Source organism: Battus philenor, unplaced genomic scaffold (assembly GCF_028537555.1).
Source record: "Battus philenor isolate CCGP_79_NKW_IND1 unplaced genomic scaffold, ilBatPhil1.0.hap1 SCAF_15, whole genome shotgun sequence".
Taxonomy (NCBI): domain Eukaryota; kingdom Metazoa; phylum Arthropoda; class Insecta; order Lepidoptera; family Papilionidae; genus Battus; species Battus philenor.
In genome coordinates this window covers 4,128,346-4,145,349 of record NW_027181677.1, presented here as the reverse complement: position 1 = coordinate 4,145,349, position 17,004 = coordinate 4,128,346, and the positions used below count along the sequence as shown (strand labels likewise).

The 17,004-nt window shown below is 33.8% G+C and overlaps 1 protein-coding gene across 2 annotated transcripts in view; it reads right to left on the bottom strand.

Annotated features, from left to right (window-relative positions):
• The window catches only part of Rim2 (replication in mitochondria 2), a 33,845-nt gene that overhangs the window by 14,930 nt on the left and 1,911 nt on the right, over nucleotides 1-17,004 (bottom strand). Inside the window, exon 3 of one of the 2 annotated variants that reach the window (XM_068761600.1) lies at nucleotides 324-391. In XM_068761600.1, coding sequence (XP_068617701.1) covers nucleotides 324-391 — 68 coding nt within the window. Of the gene's footprint in view, nucleotides 1-323; nucleotides 482-17,004 lie in introns of both variants that reach the window. The other variant, XM_068761599.1, reaches the window with a different exon arrangement.

Here is a 17,004-nt window from a genome sequence, read left to right as displayed (position 1 = left end):
CTGGAAGCTAATTCATGGCGGTAGGGCATACCGAGTGAATCAAGTACACGATAGATAAAACTCATTTAGATTGCTACGATAAAGGTGTTGTGACTATAAGCGCTATTATTAAAATAAAAAAGAGAAAATTGTAATTGCAATGATTTAGACGACCGTTCAGTTCCAGCATTTACCTAGACTACATAGCTAAGTGGGTAGAAATATTCATGGGTATGAATCACGCATGTAAACTACACAATCTATATTCATAAATGAGACGATGTGTAGTCATGGCGACAGTGGATATAATGAATATAATAAAGATAGCTTCTCTGTGTACTCACCTGATGCACTGTATAAGGCTCATTCTGGAGGTGGTGCGCGCGTGACCGGCTCTAGCGCACTGCTGCACCTGGTAATTGTACGACATCAGCATACGATCGGCTTGCTTGCTGTAGGCGAACATCGCCCCCATCGTGCGCCTGTAGCCCCATTTGGCCTCCTGTGTCACATGGCCAGTGTTACGACGCGACTACTTCCTTTGGCACAATTATTGCCAAACGAATAAGTCGCAACATTAAAAAAATATCTTTTTTTTTAAATGTGTCAGTAACAAAAATGGGATAGTTTGTGAAACTAATAAAGCGTGACCTATATAACTTGAAAACGTTAAAATTATACTTCAACACAGAGCAAGGAATTGAGCTCAAGGATAAATATTAAAACAGATACCGTTCAAGTGGTTAAGATCGATATTGATATTATGTATACGTATACAAACTTGAATTACAAGTACCACCGATTATATATTTATTATAATTTTTTTATGAATTGATTACGTCTCATAAATAAACTAAGATGCTTGATGCAGGCCTCTTCCGTTCAGTCCTTTTGAATTTTTAAGGAAGAAGTCTATATATCCTACAGCGGAGATCGTCCACACAAATGCATATGTATATATACATATATATATATATTTGTATTTTTAGTTAGTTTAGTGTATATATTAGTCATTTCAGTTAATAGCAGTAGAAAAAAGATCGTTTTAAAGCGGCAAGCATCCAGCGTCTTCCGATGACCTCTACGGATCCTCTACGGATCATTTCTGATTCGATCTCGTAGAGATATCCCAAGTACAGATAACCCTTTACATTACTCGTTGTTTGGTTTGCCAATTAACCTACTTAATATCACAACATTTAAACTTATTGTATCTAATCTTTTAAGTGTAAATAATAAAAATTTGAAAGAACTTTATGGATTTCACAAATACCAGAGAAAATATAGACCTTGTCTGTAATGAGTAATGTAAATTATTTATATTGATATATTAGCATGTTAAATTTATTGAAATCTGTAGGAGACGCCCCACAGACTGCAGAAGACGTTGGCGACCTACGGCGGAGATTATATGATGTTGTTACTAACAAAAAACATTAGATTTTGATGATGCTATTATAATAATACATACATTACATTATATATTTTACAGGGTAGTCGCCAAGTTCTTAAAACACCTAGCTTATGCTTATATTCCGATAATGGCATCTTAAACTAAAGAAAGTCGAAACTAGTTTTCAAATATGATTAATACAAGATTTACATCTCTATGGATAATCTGGTCTATTATAAATAGAACAACGGCGAAACGTGATGCGTGCGGTTTCAGTATTTATTTCAAATCGATAACGTTGGAGCAACTGACCCGTACAACTGATCCACAACACCGGTTGATATTACTTTGATATTGAGATAGATTTAAATAAATCAAAATGCAATAATGCATACAGTAGACTGTACGTCTATTTATTAAAAAGCAGAAAATGGTTACTTTAAGTTTCACGTTTTCCGCTGCATAAACCAAAACATATTTCAATTTGAAAAACTTACAGACTTCATATTAAAGAAACAACAAATAAAAATGATGGCCCTAAAAAGTTATTGTTTTGTTGGTCACAGCGACACGGAGTATGCTCAAATCTTGCACGACTCAAATACAATTTTAAAAAATAATCACGTTTGAGATTTTTTTCTTAAAATCATGTTAGGGTTTTTATGTCTAGGTTTAAGTAGCAATTTTTGACATTTTTTTGTAAAATATTAAGAGCATCCCTCTAAACTTTTAGATGTTAAGCTACTCTATCCGAACACGAACCCTCATCATCATATCGCCTGTCTATCACTTCTCCAAATCTGGATTTTGAGTAGCAGTTATTTTGCACCCGTAGCCTGATGATGGCAATAAATGACTTCACTAAGAGTGTAAGTTGAGTTTAATTCTCGAAAGTATTTCACGCATCTTAAATATGAAAACAAAGTCGTAGTAGTTTTTACGGGTAAACGTCGACTACTAATGACTACTAGTAACTAATAACTAGTAATAGGCTTCCCCCAAAGATATCTATGGGGGGATATACCATAATCGCGACACTTGGTAGGAGGGTTGGCGATCGCAGTGTGGTATTATGATATGCAAAGGCCGCAATCCTATGTAAATAATGCATAGTGTGAATTACATAAAAAAGAGTAACAGGGCGGAAATAGGCACATATTTTTTAATGTTATATTTTTTCATGAACAAAAAAAAATAACAATATCGTAAACAAAACTTCAACTAAAAGTAAAGCCTTTAAAAATATCCTATATCTACAAATCACTTTTAAATGAATAAAAGAGATATTAATTAACGAAAAATATTAACAGGTTTATAAAACTTAATTTTAGTGTGACAACATTTAAAAAAATTCAATCCTTTCTTCTGTGCACACCATCAATCAAAATCAAAACAGCGGAAAATTACAGTGGCTCGGAGACGAAGCCTTACATGTTAATTAAATTTCCTCTCAACGCCCGCTAACACAAATATAGATAAAACGTGATAAATGAATGATAACGTAGTGCAAGCTATAATATGTAACGATCTATTAATAACACAAAGTGTGCCTATGAACTCGATCGCGAATGTTGTGTTTGAACCTTATAACATAAATTTTGGCAGAAAAATTAACGTTTCACGTTCGATCGTACGGAAATAAATATGCGCGAGACCAATACGATTTTTAAAACGCAAATTAAAATAAATTCCATCTTTGTGCATTATCAACGCTGTTTAATTATATTGAACATTTAAAAAAGCCAAAATAATGTAGTCTTGTTAATAATGTATGCAAATGGCGTTCGTTTCCTCACTGTACAATTTATTCCCTGCCTTCCGCTTCCTTTAACAACATTTTTTTTGTCATTGACAAATAAAAAACACGAAATCTTAAGTGGCATCCTGAACCTATTTATAAGAATCAAGTACGCGTTTTCTTCTCAGAATCTTTAATTTCTAATTTCTATGTATGTATAACATATACATATGTATATATAAACATACACACACACACACACACATATATATATGTAGTGGGCATATGAAACCCATGAAAGCTTTAACAAGGGCTGCCACTGGACAGTCGTTTAAAATTATAATTTAATGCCTGAGAGACTCAACCCTCGGCAAGATCGATTGCTTATCGAATCATTTATAACACAATTGACATTGTGTGTGATCATATTTCAGCGATTTCGGTCAATTATTATTTAATCTCTTTATTTCTACCTACACATGTATTTATATGTAAAATAGATAAGCAAAGTTTTTACTACATGATTTTGTTTTGTGTTTATGCGATATTGTATGATTTTTCATGTTTACGCTACTTAAAGTTTTTAACAAGTTGACTGCCACGTACATTTTCAGAAATCTAGCCTAAAATAACAATTTGATTTAATAATATTATATTATTAATAACTTTAATTCTAATGTATAGTTTATCATCAAAATGCATAAAAATGTGTAAATAAAATTTTCTCTGATTTTGAACTAATTTCCATACTTATATTTATTGTTCGTTATGTAATAAATTATTTGTGCGTGCAAGCCAGCGTTGATTTTTTTTTTGTTTTTACCAGAAGCAGTCTATCAATATTGGCACTGATATATTTCGAGTATAATCGTAGCTGCACAAAAATGGCAAGTAAACACAGGACGAGATAACTCGTAGCTGGCGTCCTCAAAAGGAACGCAATCTACGAGTTATCTCGCAGTTGGCAGTCAACGTGTTAATTATTGAATGTCGCATACTTACCGCAAAACAGAACCAATTTTATTTTAAAATAAATTATTTAAACCAATAACCTCTGTTAAGATCTATTACAGATTAATAAAAATATGAGAAACTTGATTGTTTTCGTCGTAAATATTTCAATATAAACAATTTAACAGTTTCATAAAGTGCTACCAATTAGGACTACACTTACGTCTGCTCTAATGCCTTATTCTATTTATAGAAGAACCTTGAGGTCCGTTAGCTTTATGTGCGACATTGTAAATAGTGCACAAGTTTTTAAGCTGAGTACACAACGCAGCAGTTGAAATATACAAGTTGGGGCCATTTTAATACCGGACATATACGGTTGCTGTTGGCCTTGGATGCAAGTTGGATTGATATGAAAACAATGAAAACGTAACCTTAAGTTATGTAATTTATATGTGAATTAATAAGTTTTGTTGTATATAAATATTTATTATACATTATTGCGTATATACCATAGTGAAGGTTTAATGTTATTCAGTATTCTCTGTCAGTCAATCGTTATGTAGGTGTATATAAATATCATGTAGTATGTGTAGTGTACTATATTATAACAAACGTGAAAATAATACAAAAATACGAAGTTACAGTTGACATTTTATATAACGTTAGTATTTAAGTTCACGGACCCTTCTGCCTGAACTCAGCTCCGATGAAGCTGTAAAAGCCTTAGGGCTAACAGCATTAACATCAATAGAGAGAAAAAGCAAGTAACGGACCAGTATTATCAAGCATTTTTCGATGTGTTTCATATGTTAATCGGGAGGGTTTACACAGTCGTGTAGAGAATATATGCCGTAGCTTAATTGGCATTCATAGCCAGGTATTTTTATTGAATCAAGTATTAGGAGTTTCGTAGACGAAGGGCAACTGACAAAGCCCAGCGAATTTAAGTGGTAAGTGAGAAAAGTGAAGATACCACGGATCGACAGGCACTGCGCATGATGTTTACTCACTTGGTGAACAGACGATCTTTTTAAGATCCTCGGAAGACGCTGGATGCAGACCGATTCTAACCGGTATTTTGGAAAATCTACAGGGGAGGTCTATGTCCTACTGGACGTAATACGGATGAAATTATTATAATGATAATTTACAACTTAGCCGAATATGAGTTAGCGGAGTGTTAGGTTGTAGTCTAACTGTAGTTGATAAACCAAATTATTCCTCAGGAACCGATGGACTAAGACTACTCAAGCTATAATTGATCTGGCGGACGATTCGTAGTGTAACGATTGAACGATTCGTAGTAAACGATTTGTTAAAAAGCCCGTTCTTTAAGCGCTTACACTACATATATTCGTAAGACCGGTGAAGTATAAATCTGCCTTTACAGAGTCTTAATTGAACGGAACGCTGCAAGCATTCAAAGCATACGGGCAAATGTTAATGACACGTTGATTGCTGCGCCCGCGAGTAAACAACATCGCTCCGAGTGCACATGCGCGTTCACAAGGTAAATATCTCGTATGTGATTAGATAGCGTTTTACAGCGATTGTTGAATAGAGAATTAGAGTTCCTAATAGTAAACCTAATACTTTATTCATATTATTATTTACACGAGATCATTTACTACTTATGGAAGTCTTCTAGTCTCTTTAATTTAAAACTAGGAGAGTTCCAAATACGATCTATAATTTGGCATGAGAAATAGACGTTGTAGTATCTACGGAGACATCGAGACGTGCAACTGAAAGATAATTAATTCGCTTTTGGCCTTACGGCACGTACAGCTAACACGCCGTAGGAGTACATGGCACGGCGAAGTTATCTTTCGAGACAAAGGCCAAGTGCCGCTCGCTATAAATCATTAAAAGAAAAGTTTATCCTTGCATACTATGTATATAGAAAAAAAAGTAAAAGAAATGCCGAGGGGCAGGCACGGAATATTTACGTTAACATGCCCACACAGATCAGATAACAGTGCCTACATATGGCGAATAAACTGTCGATTTTCATATCTAAAAAAACGTATGCATACAAGAGGCCTTACTCATAACAATAATGCTAGTGTTTAGCAGTCTTTGGCAAGTATAAAACGTCGGGCTGACCCGACGGTCATATAATTTTACTAGCTATGGCAATGTATAAGCGTGGGCGCAGGCGGCTTATGTTATTTTACTACTTTGTGTGTGTGTTTACTTCTATGTGCATATTCTTTCTAAATAAATTATGCTAATATTTGAATTATTTTCGGTTCCCATAATGTAAGTTATATAAATTTTTACTTTTTAATTTTTTTTCTATTTACAAGTAAAATATACGTATTTTATAGAAATCTGAGGTTAATACCAAACCTTCCAAGGTGGCGAAACTCAAGTCGACCTCAATGCCTTGCTCGCTCGCACACGCGGAATCAGCAAAACATCAAAAAACTTCGAGTACAAAGTTTAAGTTTTTTATTTGAGTGCAAGTCGTTATTTTCATTAAAAATAACAAAGTAAGCAACGGAAAAAATAATACCAATCACTTTGTACAAACAATTGCATGAAGCAAACGAACTGAACTCTCAAGGATGTTCGACTTATGCATATTATGCACATGTTAAAACCAGTTTAAAGCGGGCAACTGAATACCATAGTAATATATTAATGCAACTCAGATATTTCATAATTACAGATATCTGTGACCACAAAGATCAATTGACTTTATGTCGTTGTTATATTTTGCATTTGTCTGAGATTTTGTATATGTCTAATTTACATAACATGTACAGGCTATGTATGTACATATAAGCTCATAGACACCGATTGAAAGCATAGGCCTGCCCCGAAGAACGCCACGATGACCAGGCAGTCTTATCATTCAGCAACTTCCCGCGATCTTAACTATGTCATAGGTCCGCCTAGTGGGGTAGGTACCCCACGCTGCATCTACCCCACTTGTGGTCATCATTCGAGAAAAGCTAATATTTAAAAAAAAATTGTTGAGGGTAGAAGAGTATTTGTTTGTCCTATTTGTAATTGTTAGTCAATGCGAAGTATGTTCGGACAACCGGTTGATAATAAACTTCCAAAATATTAGGGGGATCGGAAAGTAATATCGCTTTCTTTATTTAAATTCACACAACTATATTTACCTATATATTTACCTTCGTTATCAACAACCTTTTGCCATCTAGTATACAAATTTGCAATGCCGGATCTGTAAAAATCAATCGGTTTTTCTGTAAAATATGTCGACAGAAACGATATTAATTTCCAGTCCCCTAATATACTAACAGAAGTTACAAGTAAAAAGTATTTTTTTACTTTTACTGTAATTCAGAGAGTAGTTTCATAAACATTGTCGACATTATCGCATTGTATTATTGATATATATATTGTTAAAAAATAATATTGAAGGTAGATGAAGAAATGCTATCTTGATGCCACAGACAGAGTTCTCTAGACATTGTTGTTTGTCCAATATTACAAGACCATTGTTTATAAAATCACACATTGTTACCGGTAAAATCACAGTTTTAGACAACCTCCGAAGCTCTTTCTATGACATACAATTATTGTTGTAGTAGTACTATGTTACACTTCAATGAGATTGGAGAACGCTTTTATTTAACATATCAGCAATCGTTCCATAAAGGTCAAGCCAAAAAAATCGATTATTATATATGTTATATAGAAGGGTGGGTGAAGCACCCTGTTTTATGAGATCGACTTGGAATTTATTACTATGAAAATGTTTACTTTATACATTAATGGTGATTACCAGCAAGAGTATAGAGTCGCGTAAAACAATAGACTCAATGTAGAATTATTTTTAGAAGCGTGCAATTTCGCTCGACGAGGGCTAGGTAACAATGGAGTTTTGTATTACAAACTAATGCTTGTTGGACAGTTCAAATAGCACAAACAAAGCAAACTTACTGACTGTTTAACTATGTTAATTTGTTTCAAAAGAAATCACGTACACTTCTGCGACATAAGCGAAATGGTAAATAAAAATTCGCGGCCGCGAAACATACTTGGGAAAAGTTCCACACGACTACGTGATTTAAGTATAACGAGGTTAGGTTTGTCTTAAAGAAATAAACTTGTCGTAAATATTTCACGGCATTTACTTCTTGTTTTTCTCACTTTCATTCGATAGACGTTCACTCCAAGGCAAAGGTCTCCACAAAGATCGCCACGGTAACTGGTCTTGCACTGCCCGCAATTAGCAACTTCACGCAACGTTAACTATGTTGATGGTCTACCTTGTGGGGGGTCTGTCTACCATGCCGCGTCTACCGACTCGTGGTCGCTACTCGAGAACGTTTCAACCCCGACGGTCATTGGTTGCACGAGCGATGTGCCGCGTCTACTGCCACTCGTAACGAGCAATTGTTCGAGTTACGTCAGTGGCCTTGGTTCTTCTGCAGATCTCGTATCTGTTTTGATCTCACATCAAAACTCCGAGCAAAGATCTCTCTGTTCTTCTTTGGGTGATCCTGGGCCCATCGTAAAGGACCACATCTTGAATCCGTAAATCATCACCGGCAACACACATTGGTCAGGCATTATCTTCAGGCATTGTGGTACTTTGGACGAGAAATGTTTCCTAGCTATCCGAACGGCATTTATTTTGTAATTTAGATAAACAATACAGAAGTGTTATTTAAATAACATATATTGCTAGTCGTAGGTTAAGGTCGTCAAAATAATTTGCACTATCCCGACGTCTTCTGTCGACACACAGTAACTAACAATTATAGCTATACTCCCTATTATTGTTTTGCAAATAATTAAACCTCGTCTTTAGTTTTTCGCTATAACAAAACGCAACGCCGCATTGCATTGTTTCCGAGATTTTTTCACTGTTAGCCCTGAGGCTTATAGTTTCATTAGAAGTGAATTCACGGAACCGAAGGGTCCGTGAACTATACTTTAGTTTCTATAAAGCATTCGGATTTCTGAATCTGCATTAGACACTCTGGTGGAGGATGAGACAGTTAACTCGAGGCTTTCCTGGTCGAGTCTGTGTTGTTTGTATAGTGAGTGTAAAGTGAAAATTGAAGGGGAACGTTGACCAGGCAATCTAAGGAAGGATACTGATGATACCGCGGATCGCCCACGCTGTTCGCGACGGCGGCGTCGGGAGGCCGAATGCTTGACTTTTGAGCAATGCACGCGTTTTTTCGTGCAGTGAGCAGTCGTCAGTGGAGTGGTTATTGCTGAGGATGTGTTTGCGCTTGCAGAGTTGTGAATATTTGAAGCGTGTGACGTGTGATTGAATTGAGGGAACCCTGCGATAGAATCCGGTAAAGACGTCTTTTGGATGTCTTAAGAGGTTTCTGAAGGAGATGCCGGGGGAGTAGCGAGTAGAGTTCGCAATAAGGGGGTTGGTGTGGGAAAAGGCCTTCGCAAAGTATATGGTAAAACTTCATAAATATCAGGAGTCGTGAATGAAATAAAATGAACATCTTTATTTAAATCTTTTTATGAATATAATATTGAATCGCTAAATCTTTTACTGAACAATTCGACTTATTATTTTATTAACTTAGTAAATTACGAGGAAGGTTTTTTTATTTTTTTTTGTTGTACACCACAGCGTAAATTAAAAGCTATCCCTAGCTGTACAACAATCGTTAATAAAGTTATCGTCCTTTCGTTAGTTGACTACTTTAAACAGAATGGACGTCTAATAACCGATGTTTTATCTAAATTTCTTATTGTTAAACTATTATCGTGAATAATTTTTTTTCAATGTAATTTATGAACTTATAGACATATTTAACAGAGATATATATGAAAGATATAATTTAAAAGAACAATAAATACGGTAGGTAGGAAAAATTACCCGCCACTAAATACACTAAGCTTAGATATTTATGTTTATAAAAACCTTGATGATAGTCAACAACTATTCGGAACTAAATATCATTAATGTTCAAATTATGCGCATATATAATGTCGTCGAAACGAGTATGAATGTGATTGATGCAATCAAATGAAACTAAAGGTGCTTCGATTCTAGAAGAGCTAGTGGTATCATTATTATTAATAATTTTATCATTATTGTTTCAACTTTAATTAAATTTCATATAAATAAATGTATTTATATTAACATCGATTGTGGAAATATGAATCTTCAAGTTCTTTGGACATATCACTCATAATTAGGAATGGAACGTGGGGTGGGACAAGGCTAAGTGGAGGGTAAGAGGTTTTGAGGGTGATCTTTAATAAGATAGACCGGTCTTTGTCACTAAAAACCTAAGAAATGAATGCGCTGATTCCGCCAAACACAGAGCTATATGGCGACTTATAGCGAGAGCAGCCGGGACAAAAGAACCGGGGCATGACCGCGCGACCACTTCGACAAGAGTACACAACTGAAAAGAAGATATACTACAGAACAAACGCAATGGATGCCTTGTGCTAAATACGTGATTAGAAATTGTATGTTCGGTGTAAGATTTGCGAAAGAACCATACTAAAATAAATATTAAATTCAATATCGCTTAATTATATGACATTATTACAATCATTTATAATCGTCAGCTTAAAATTGAGTTTACTTTAAATTGTAAAGCGCCACCAACTAACAAGAAACTTTTTAAATTACACTTTTTGTAATTTTTTTGATACCTTTTCTCTTAAAATTAGATCAATTCATTAATTCATTTTTTTTTTGTTAACACACTCAAAAATAAAGTCAAACGCTTTTTGGCAGAGCTTGTCCTTAATAAATTGACTAAGTAATTTTAAATCTAAATCATATTTAAGATGACTCGAATTACGCTATGAACCGGAATGTGATGTAAGTGTCTCAAGCGTAAAATTATTTCAAAGCTGATCTTCAATTGATTTATTTTGTCAACTAGCTATCTCAACAAACTTTGTACAGTCAAAGTTATTATAGTCCGATCCCAGTCCGATAGAAAGAAATAATTAAAACGGATTTATTCACGTAAAGTAACCGTTTTATTTTTGGCTTTGTGTTATTATTATAAAACGACTTCATACAAAAAAATTATTCGTACACTGCAAGATTTGGATAACGTATACTTTAATTGCAATGCTTTATTATCATTATATCAGCCACTGAAAGGAATGCCTTCTCCAAAGATCGTTATGATGACCGTCTTGCGCTGCTCTTCAGCAATACTATTTGTTTGATTACATATTAACACGCCCTCTTTTGGTTTTAATTGACATGATCCGTTTAACAGGATAGGTGTTTTAATTTACACTATGATAGCAAAAAGAAGTGCTGCTATTACTATTTACGTCGAAAATTTTCTATTTCATTTTTAAATAAGAAATATGCAAAAATCGTATTCTGGTTTTCCGCTTGGTAACAAAAGAGCCAAATCATATTTATTTACACAAAAAATAGATAACATATTTAAGTTTTATCACATTATTTTGTGTAACACTAATCTATTATGCCTACTAAGGTTATCATGCCGTTTAATCATCATCGTCTTTATTTAAGTCGTAGGACTTTTATAATTGGAAATAGATATCCTCCAGAGATGTCCAATAGTATATATATAGAAGAAAGACTGTGTCGGTGGTTGTGGTCTCCGCCCCAAAACCTTAAGGTACCTGCCATAATCTGTTTGGCGCATTATGTGACCACTGCTTCCTCAATTTTTTCAACCAAATTCACTGGACTAAAAATATACATCTGTCTGCAAACGAGATTGTCGTTTAATCTATACTAGAGTATTTGCATTGTAAAATCGTTCGTGCTCCGGCATGTCTTACTTATTATGTAACTATTTATAAAATCAATAAAGACGTCGTCCTCTACCAAGGAAAATATAATCTAATAAGGCAAGTATATAAACTTACATTAAACGAGTTATCTGACAAGTTAAATATACAGTAGAAACGTCTTAGTTTTGGATAATGTTTGTAACCCTTTTGGAATTTTTAGTTTCTCGGGATTTGTGATGATATAAAACTAGTCTATTAACCTTAACCTTTTTACAGAAACTAAGCTCGAATGCTCCTTTAGGTTGCTATGGGGGATGCTCTATGGAATAACTGGGCGTAAGGGCCCCCTGGAGGGCATCTCAACTTGTCAAGTTCACCACTAGAAACGAGTTAAGCATTCTTATTGGTACCTGGGCTAAATGCCCGAGAAACCTGAACCATTGGTAGAAAGATTCCTATGATCCGATTAAGTAAAAATATAGTTGCACACATTACATTATATTACACGTAAGACTAAGTAAGCTACTTGTCGTAGATCTCATTAATTATAAACAGAGATCAAATATTTGGATGTAAATATACTAAAGTTGATGCGTTGGCTTATTAAGGAAAGAACTTTTGTGTCGAACAACAGCCTCAAATTACAGAATACATTTTTATACGAAACAAATTCAGAGATAAAAGTAAAACCACAATTCATACATTGCTTCCGAATAGTCGTAATTCTCGATTAAAAAGCCAACTCCATATTTTTCAACGGACATTGGCTCGAACAATCAAGGAGTTTGGCCGTTCCGATATATATTTTTATTAGTATACTTTACAATTTATTATTAACCCTATCAAATAGAAACGTGAAAAACTAGATCATTCCACGACGGAAACGCTTAATTTGCACTTAACTAATGAGTAAAAACATGATGAAACGTTAAGAAAACGTCATTGAATGCATCTGTTTGGATCCGTAACAAATAAAATCTCCAATCAGCGATGTTTACTACACTTCGGAGCTATAAATACCCTTGAGCTCGTTAAGGCGTACTCAATGAATTATACGTAGGTAATTTAAATGCAGTTTTATATTGACATCAAAACAATATTTTTAATATTTCAAACATCTTTCAAATTTAAAACTAGCCAGTTAACCGGCATTTCGAATATAGAAATGTTCCATGGAAGCAATCAATTATTTAAATATTCCAAGTAAGATTTTTAGAATAGTTTTACTAGAAAGAGCGCAGGGTCCTGTTACCATCACTAAAAATGCTTATTTATTTCCATTCAAATTCATATTTATGACTTGGGCCTTAAAAAAGTGGACCGATTAAGTATCAACACGTTTAAAAAGAGGCGGAAGCTGCGAAATACGTAACTGCTAATAGAACCAGAGATCTCATATGGCGCGATACAGTGCGCCACAAATTTAATGTGTTGCGGTCAAGGCTAACACGCAGGGAGGAACAAGATATATTGCGATATTAACCCTTTCGTTACCAGCACCTGAGTTAGCTAGCATCCACCTTGTAATGTGGGCATATGTGTAGATCCCTGTTTAAAGATTTATTACAGCCAAATAAATAACTAAGAATTATCCTAACTTCTATTTTTAATTAACATACCAGAGAACAACAGCTTACCGCCATGCAACGTGCACAATTTGCGGCGCACATGTCCGGTTCAGTAGCGTCACTTCGGTGGAACGGACTGCGGTAAGGAAAGGGTTAAAAGACCACAAACCCGCCGTTGACTCGTGAATTATAAGTCAGACCAACTTAAAAATGTATGTTAGTATAGAATAGAACAATATGAGATGATTAAGAGCGACGCAAAACAAACGGAATTACGTGACAAAAATAAAGAAAAATACGATTCGATATAAAACGTAAATAATGTTTTGCGCGTGATTTTTTTTTATCTACGATGCAATTTAATCTTATCGTAACGAAAGTTATGAGGTTATTTGCTATTTATGTAGCCTTTATTATATTCGCTTTAATTTATCGATAGTTACTTATCAATACCCCCCTATCTGACAACGTACTTGCAGTGGTGATATTACAAGACGCAGTTTGGGAAATGCGTTTTAGGTTTTGTTCGTACTGAGACATACAAGATGATTAGTTATAGACTTAAGAGATTTAAACGGATAAATGTTTTGCTAATTTGTTATATCAGATGCAAATCTAGAACTACTAAAATTTATTAGCTTGTCGCATTCTTATAGAAAAAAATAAATTAATGTAATATATTACATAGTGACCGAATACTTGTTCCGTTTTGTTCATTATAACATGTCTTTTATTACACAGGATGATCGTTAAGGGTGTAAAAGCATTAAAGGGGGTGAATGTACAGCTCATTTATCAGCCTAAAACTTCAAAGATCTACAACTATTTTCAATCATCCTATATAAAAGTGATCACTCTGGAAAAATGAACAATTGATAAATTTTAAATTGTACCAATTTCTATTTATTTATTATTTTCCAAAGGTTATTAAAAAGCGATTTAAAATATGATTAATTCAATGAATTCCGAAAAACCGGCAACTAACCGATTTTCTTTTATTCATTTCGTATCCGTACAACGGGTCTTCGGTGCGTTTTTAAAACCGGTTCATAAATATTCAAAACAAGATTCCCCCGTGCTATATTTTACAACACGACAACGAATTCTACGTATTTCGTGAATTGTTGCTATATTATTAACAATATACCAACTGTTTAATGTTTAAAAATAGATTTGTAAATAACATACTTATTGCAATAACAATAATTAGAATTCTTCCAAGCTATTAGTTTTCGCGTGATAACAATATCGTAAAAACTACAAGTGTTTTTCAAGCATTAATATTCAAATAGCTATTACTAAATGCATGAAGTCATTGTAATGTTTTATACATTGCGAGGTTTTTTTTGGATCGGAATTCTACTGCCCAAGTGGCATTTGCAGATTCCGCGCTTGAAGCAGTTAGACGATAGAGAGCGCCTAGCGTAAGACCTCTTTTAACACGTACATTCCGTTACGAGGTCTGAAAGACCCCACGACTCTTGTTTTATACGACGAACAAAAATGTTTAGAAAATTTTGACGCAGCGAATGTGTTAAGGTAGGCTCGGGACACACTCATATTTTATTGAGTTGGGAGATCACCGAACTCTAAGAACGCTTGTACGAAGGCCCCGTGAATGACAAGGGTTAAGATCCACCACAAGGGGACCTCGGCTCTAAGCAATCCGACACAGAAGGTACGAGAGGGCCGAACCACGATTTGATCCGTTCCTATTGCTTGGATATATGTCTGTAAAATATTTTTGACGAGAAGCTATGTAGAGGAAATATAAAAGAATCTGAGTAATAGAATAAATCTATCTATGTTAGTAAAAATAGAGTTCACACTCGACCCAATTCAAATGTATCAGCCGGCTGAAAATTAGGGTACGACGGTGTACGTATGATCCGTCAACAAATGCTGTTGGTTGCCAAAATAAGCGCATTGGCATTGATATTATATCGTAAAATAAGATTAGATATATCACTCGGCTCATGAACTATCTTTGAATTAAGATATTTACAATGAAACAAGTATCTTAAAATAATTAAACGAGTAAAGTCATGCTTTACGGATGATAAATTAATCACGATGTAATTACAAAAAGTTTTATTGTCTATGCAAACATAAAAACGTACTGAAAACGCAACTTTGGAATTGGTTCGACTAATTATTTATTTCATATTTTCATTAAGGCTCAAGAAGGATTCTTAGTAACAGAAAAATTAAACAGTGGGGGGGGGGGAGGAGGATAACAAAATTAACATTTTTATTCTATGACGTACCAGATGTGTACCACAGATTAAAGTATAAAACACCTCCCTTAAGTCTTTTTTATTTTGTAAGTAATGTTTAAGATATTAAATAACGCCTAAACTGGAGTAATAAAATATGTAACATTTATATTTATGTATTTGGGCTGCAGCTGGTTAGTCAATTTTGAATGAAGTCTGTTGCAGAAGCAAAATTTTTAATAAAAGTCAATATTGAAGGGATACAAGATGAAAAAACTGCATGTTCATATAAATTTACTGATATTTCTTTACAGACATTTTAACTGATGGACTTGAGAATGATACATTTATAATGTCCTAAATCAGAGGTTGGCTTAGAATGGCTTACAAGTCATGTTACCTAGAAAAATATTTTAAAAGCATATGTGAGGTTTATAGTTTTGATATGGAAGTGTTTATGAAATGGACTTTTTTTTTAAAATAAACAAGAATTACCAAGAGGAGAATTAAAAATTTGGTAAAAGGTAGCCTATAGATAATTTTAAATACTTTTTTTATTATATGATACAAATTATATAATGTTGGGAATACCATCAAACATTAACCAAATACTAGCTTATGTATAAATTGTATTTGTGACCCCAAGAATTTGCAGGAATAATGTCTTTATGCAATAAATCCAATCCCATATTTTTTGTTCACAACCCTGGCTGCATTCACCCATCATGATTCATTTATTATTTAAAAATGACTGGCACAAAATTTAAAAGTTTACTTGAAACATGATGTGTGAGTGTAGCCAGGGTTGTGAATAAAAGATATAGGATGACACCTTAAAACTGACTGCAAGATATAATTGGAGAACACAAAGCAGAATCAGGTGGAAATTGCTGGCGACCTATGCCAAGAGGCACACTTATTTGATTAAAGCAAAAAATAATACCATAACACCTAAACCTAAAACTTCTGAATGAAAAGCCTGATAAAATAATAGTAAATAAATAAAAAAATCTATAACTGCCTCTAAGTGTGAATGTATTTTCATAAATTTTGCTAAGACAAGATGGGCATAGTATGTAGTAAATATAAATATATAATAGAAGTAAAAATATTTTTTAAATAATACATAGCTAAAATTCTTGTTACACGTATAAGATTTGTATATCTTATTATTCAATTTGTCATTGTATTTCTTTATTAGTAATATTACTGTAACTTAATAAGTACTTTTAAGAAAGTTTTAAATTCAACATTTATTTTTATCTGGAAAATATTCAAACATTGATATAAAATCATATACCTAATGTTAAAGTATTAACTTACCATTAAAGTATACACTTTGACTATCAAAATGATATCGTTTCAAATAAAAAAAAAAACATTCCTAATTGATATCTATACAACTTATCAATTCAAATATTAAAAGGGATAAATATTTATTACAGATAAGAC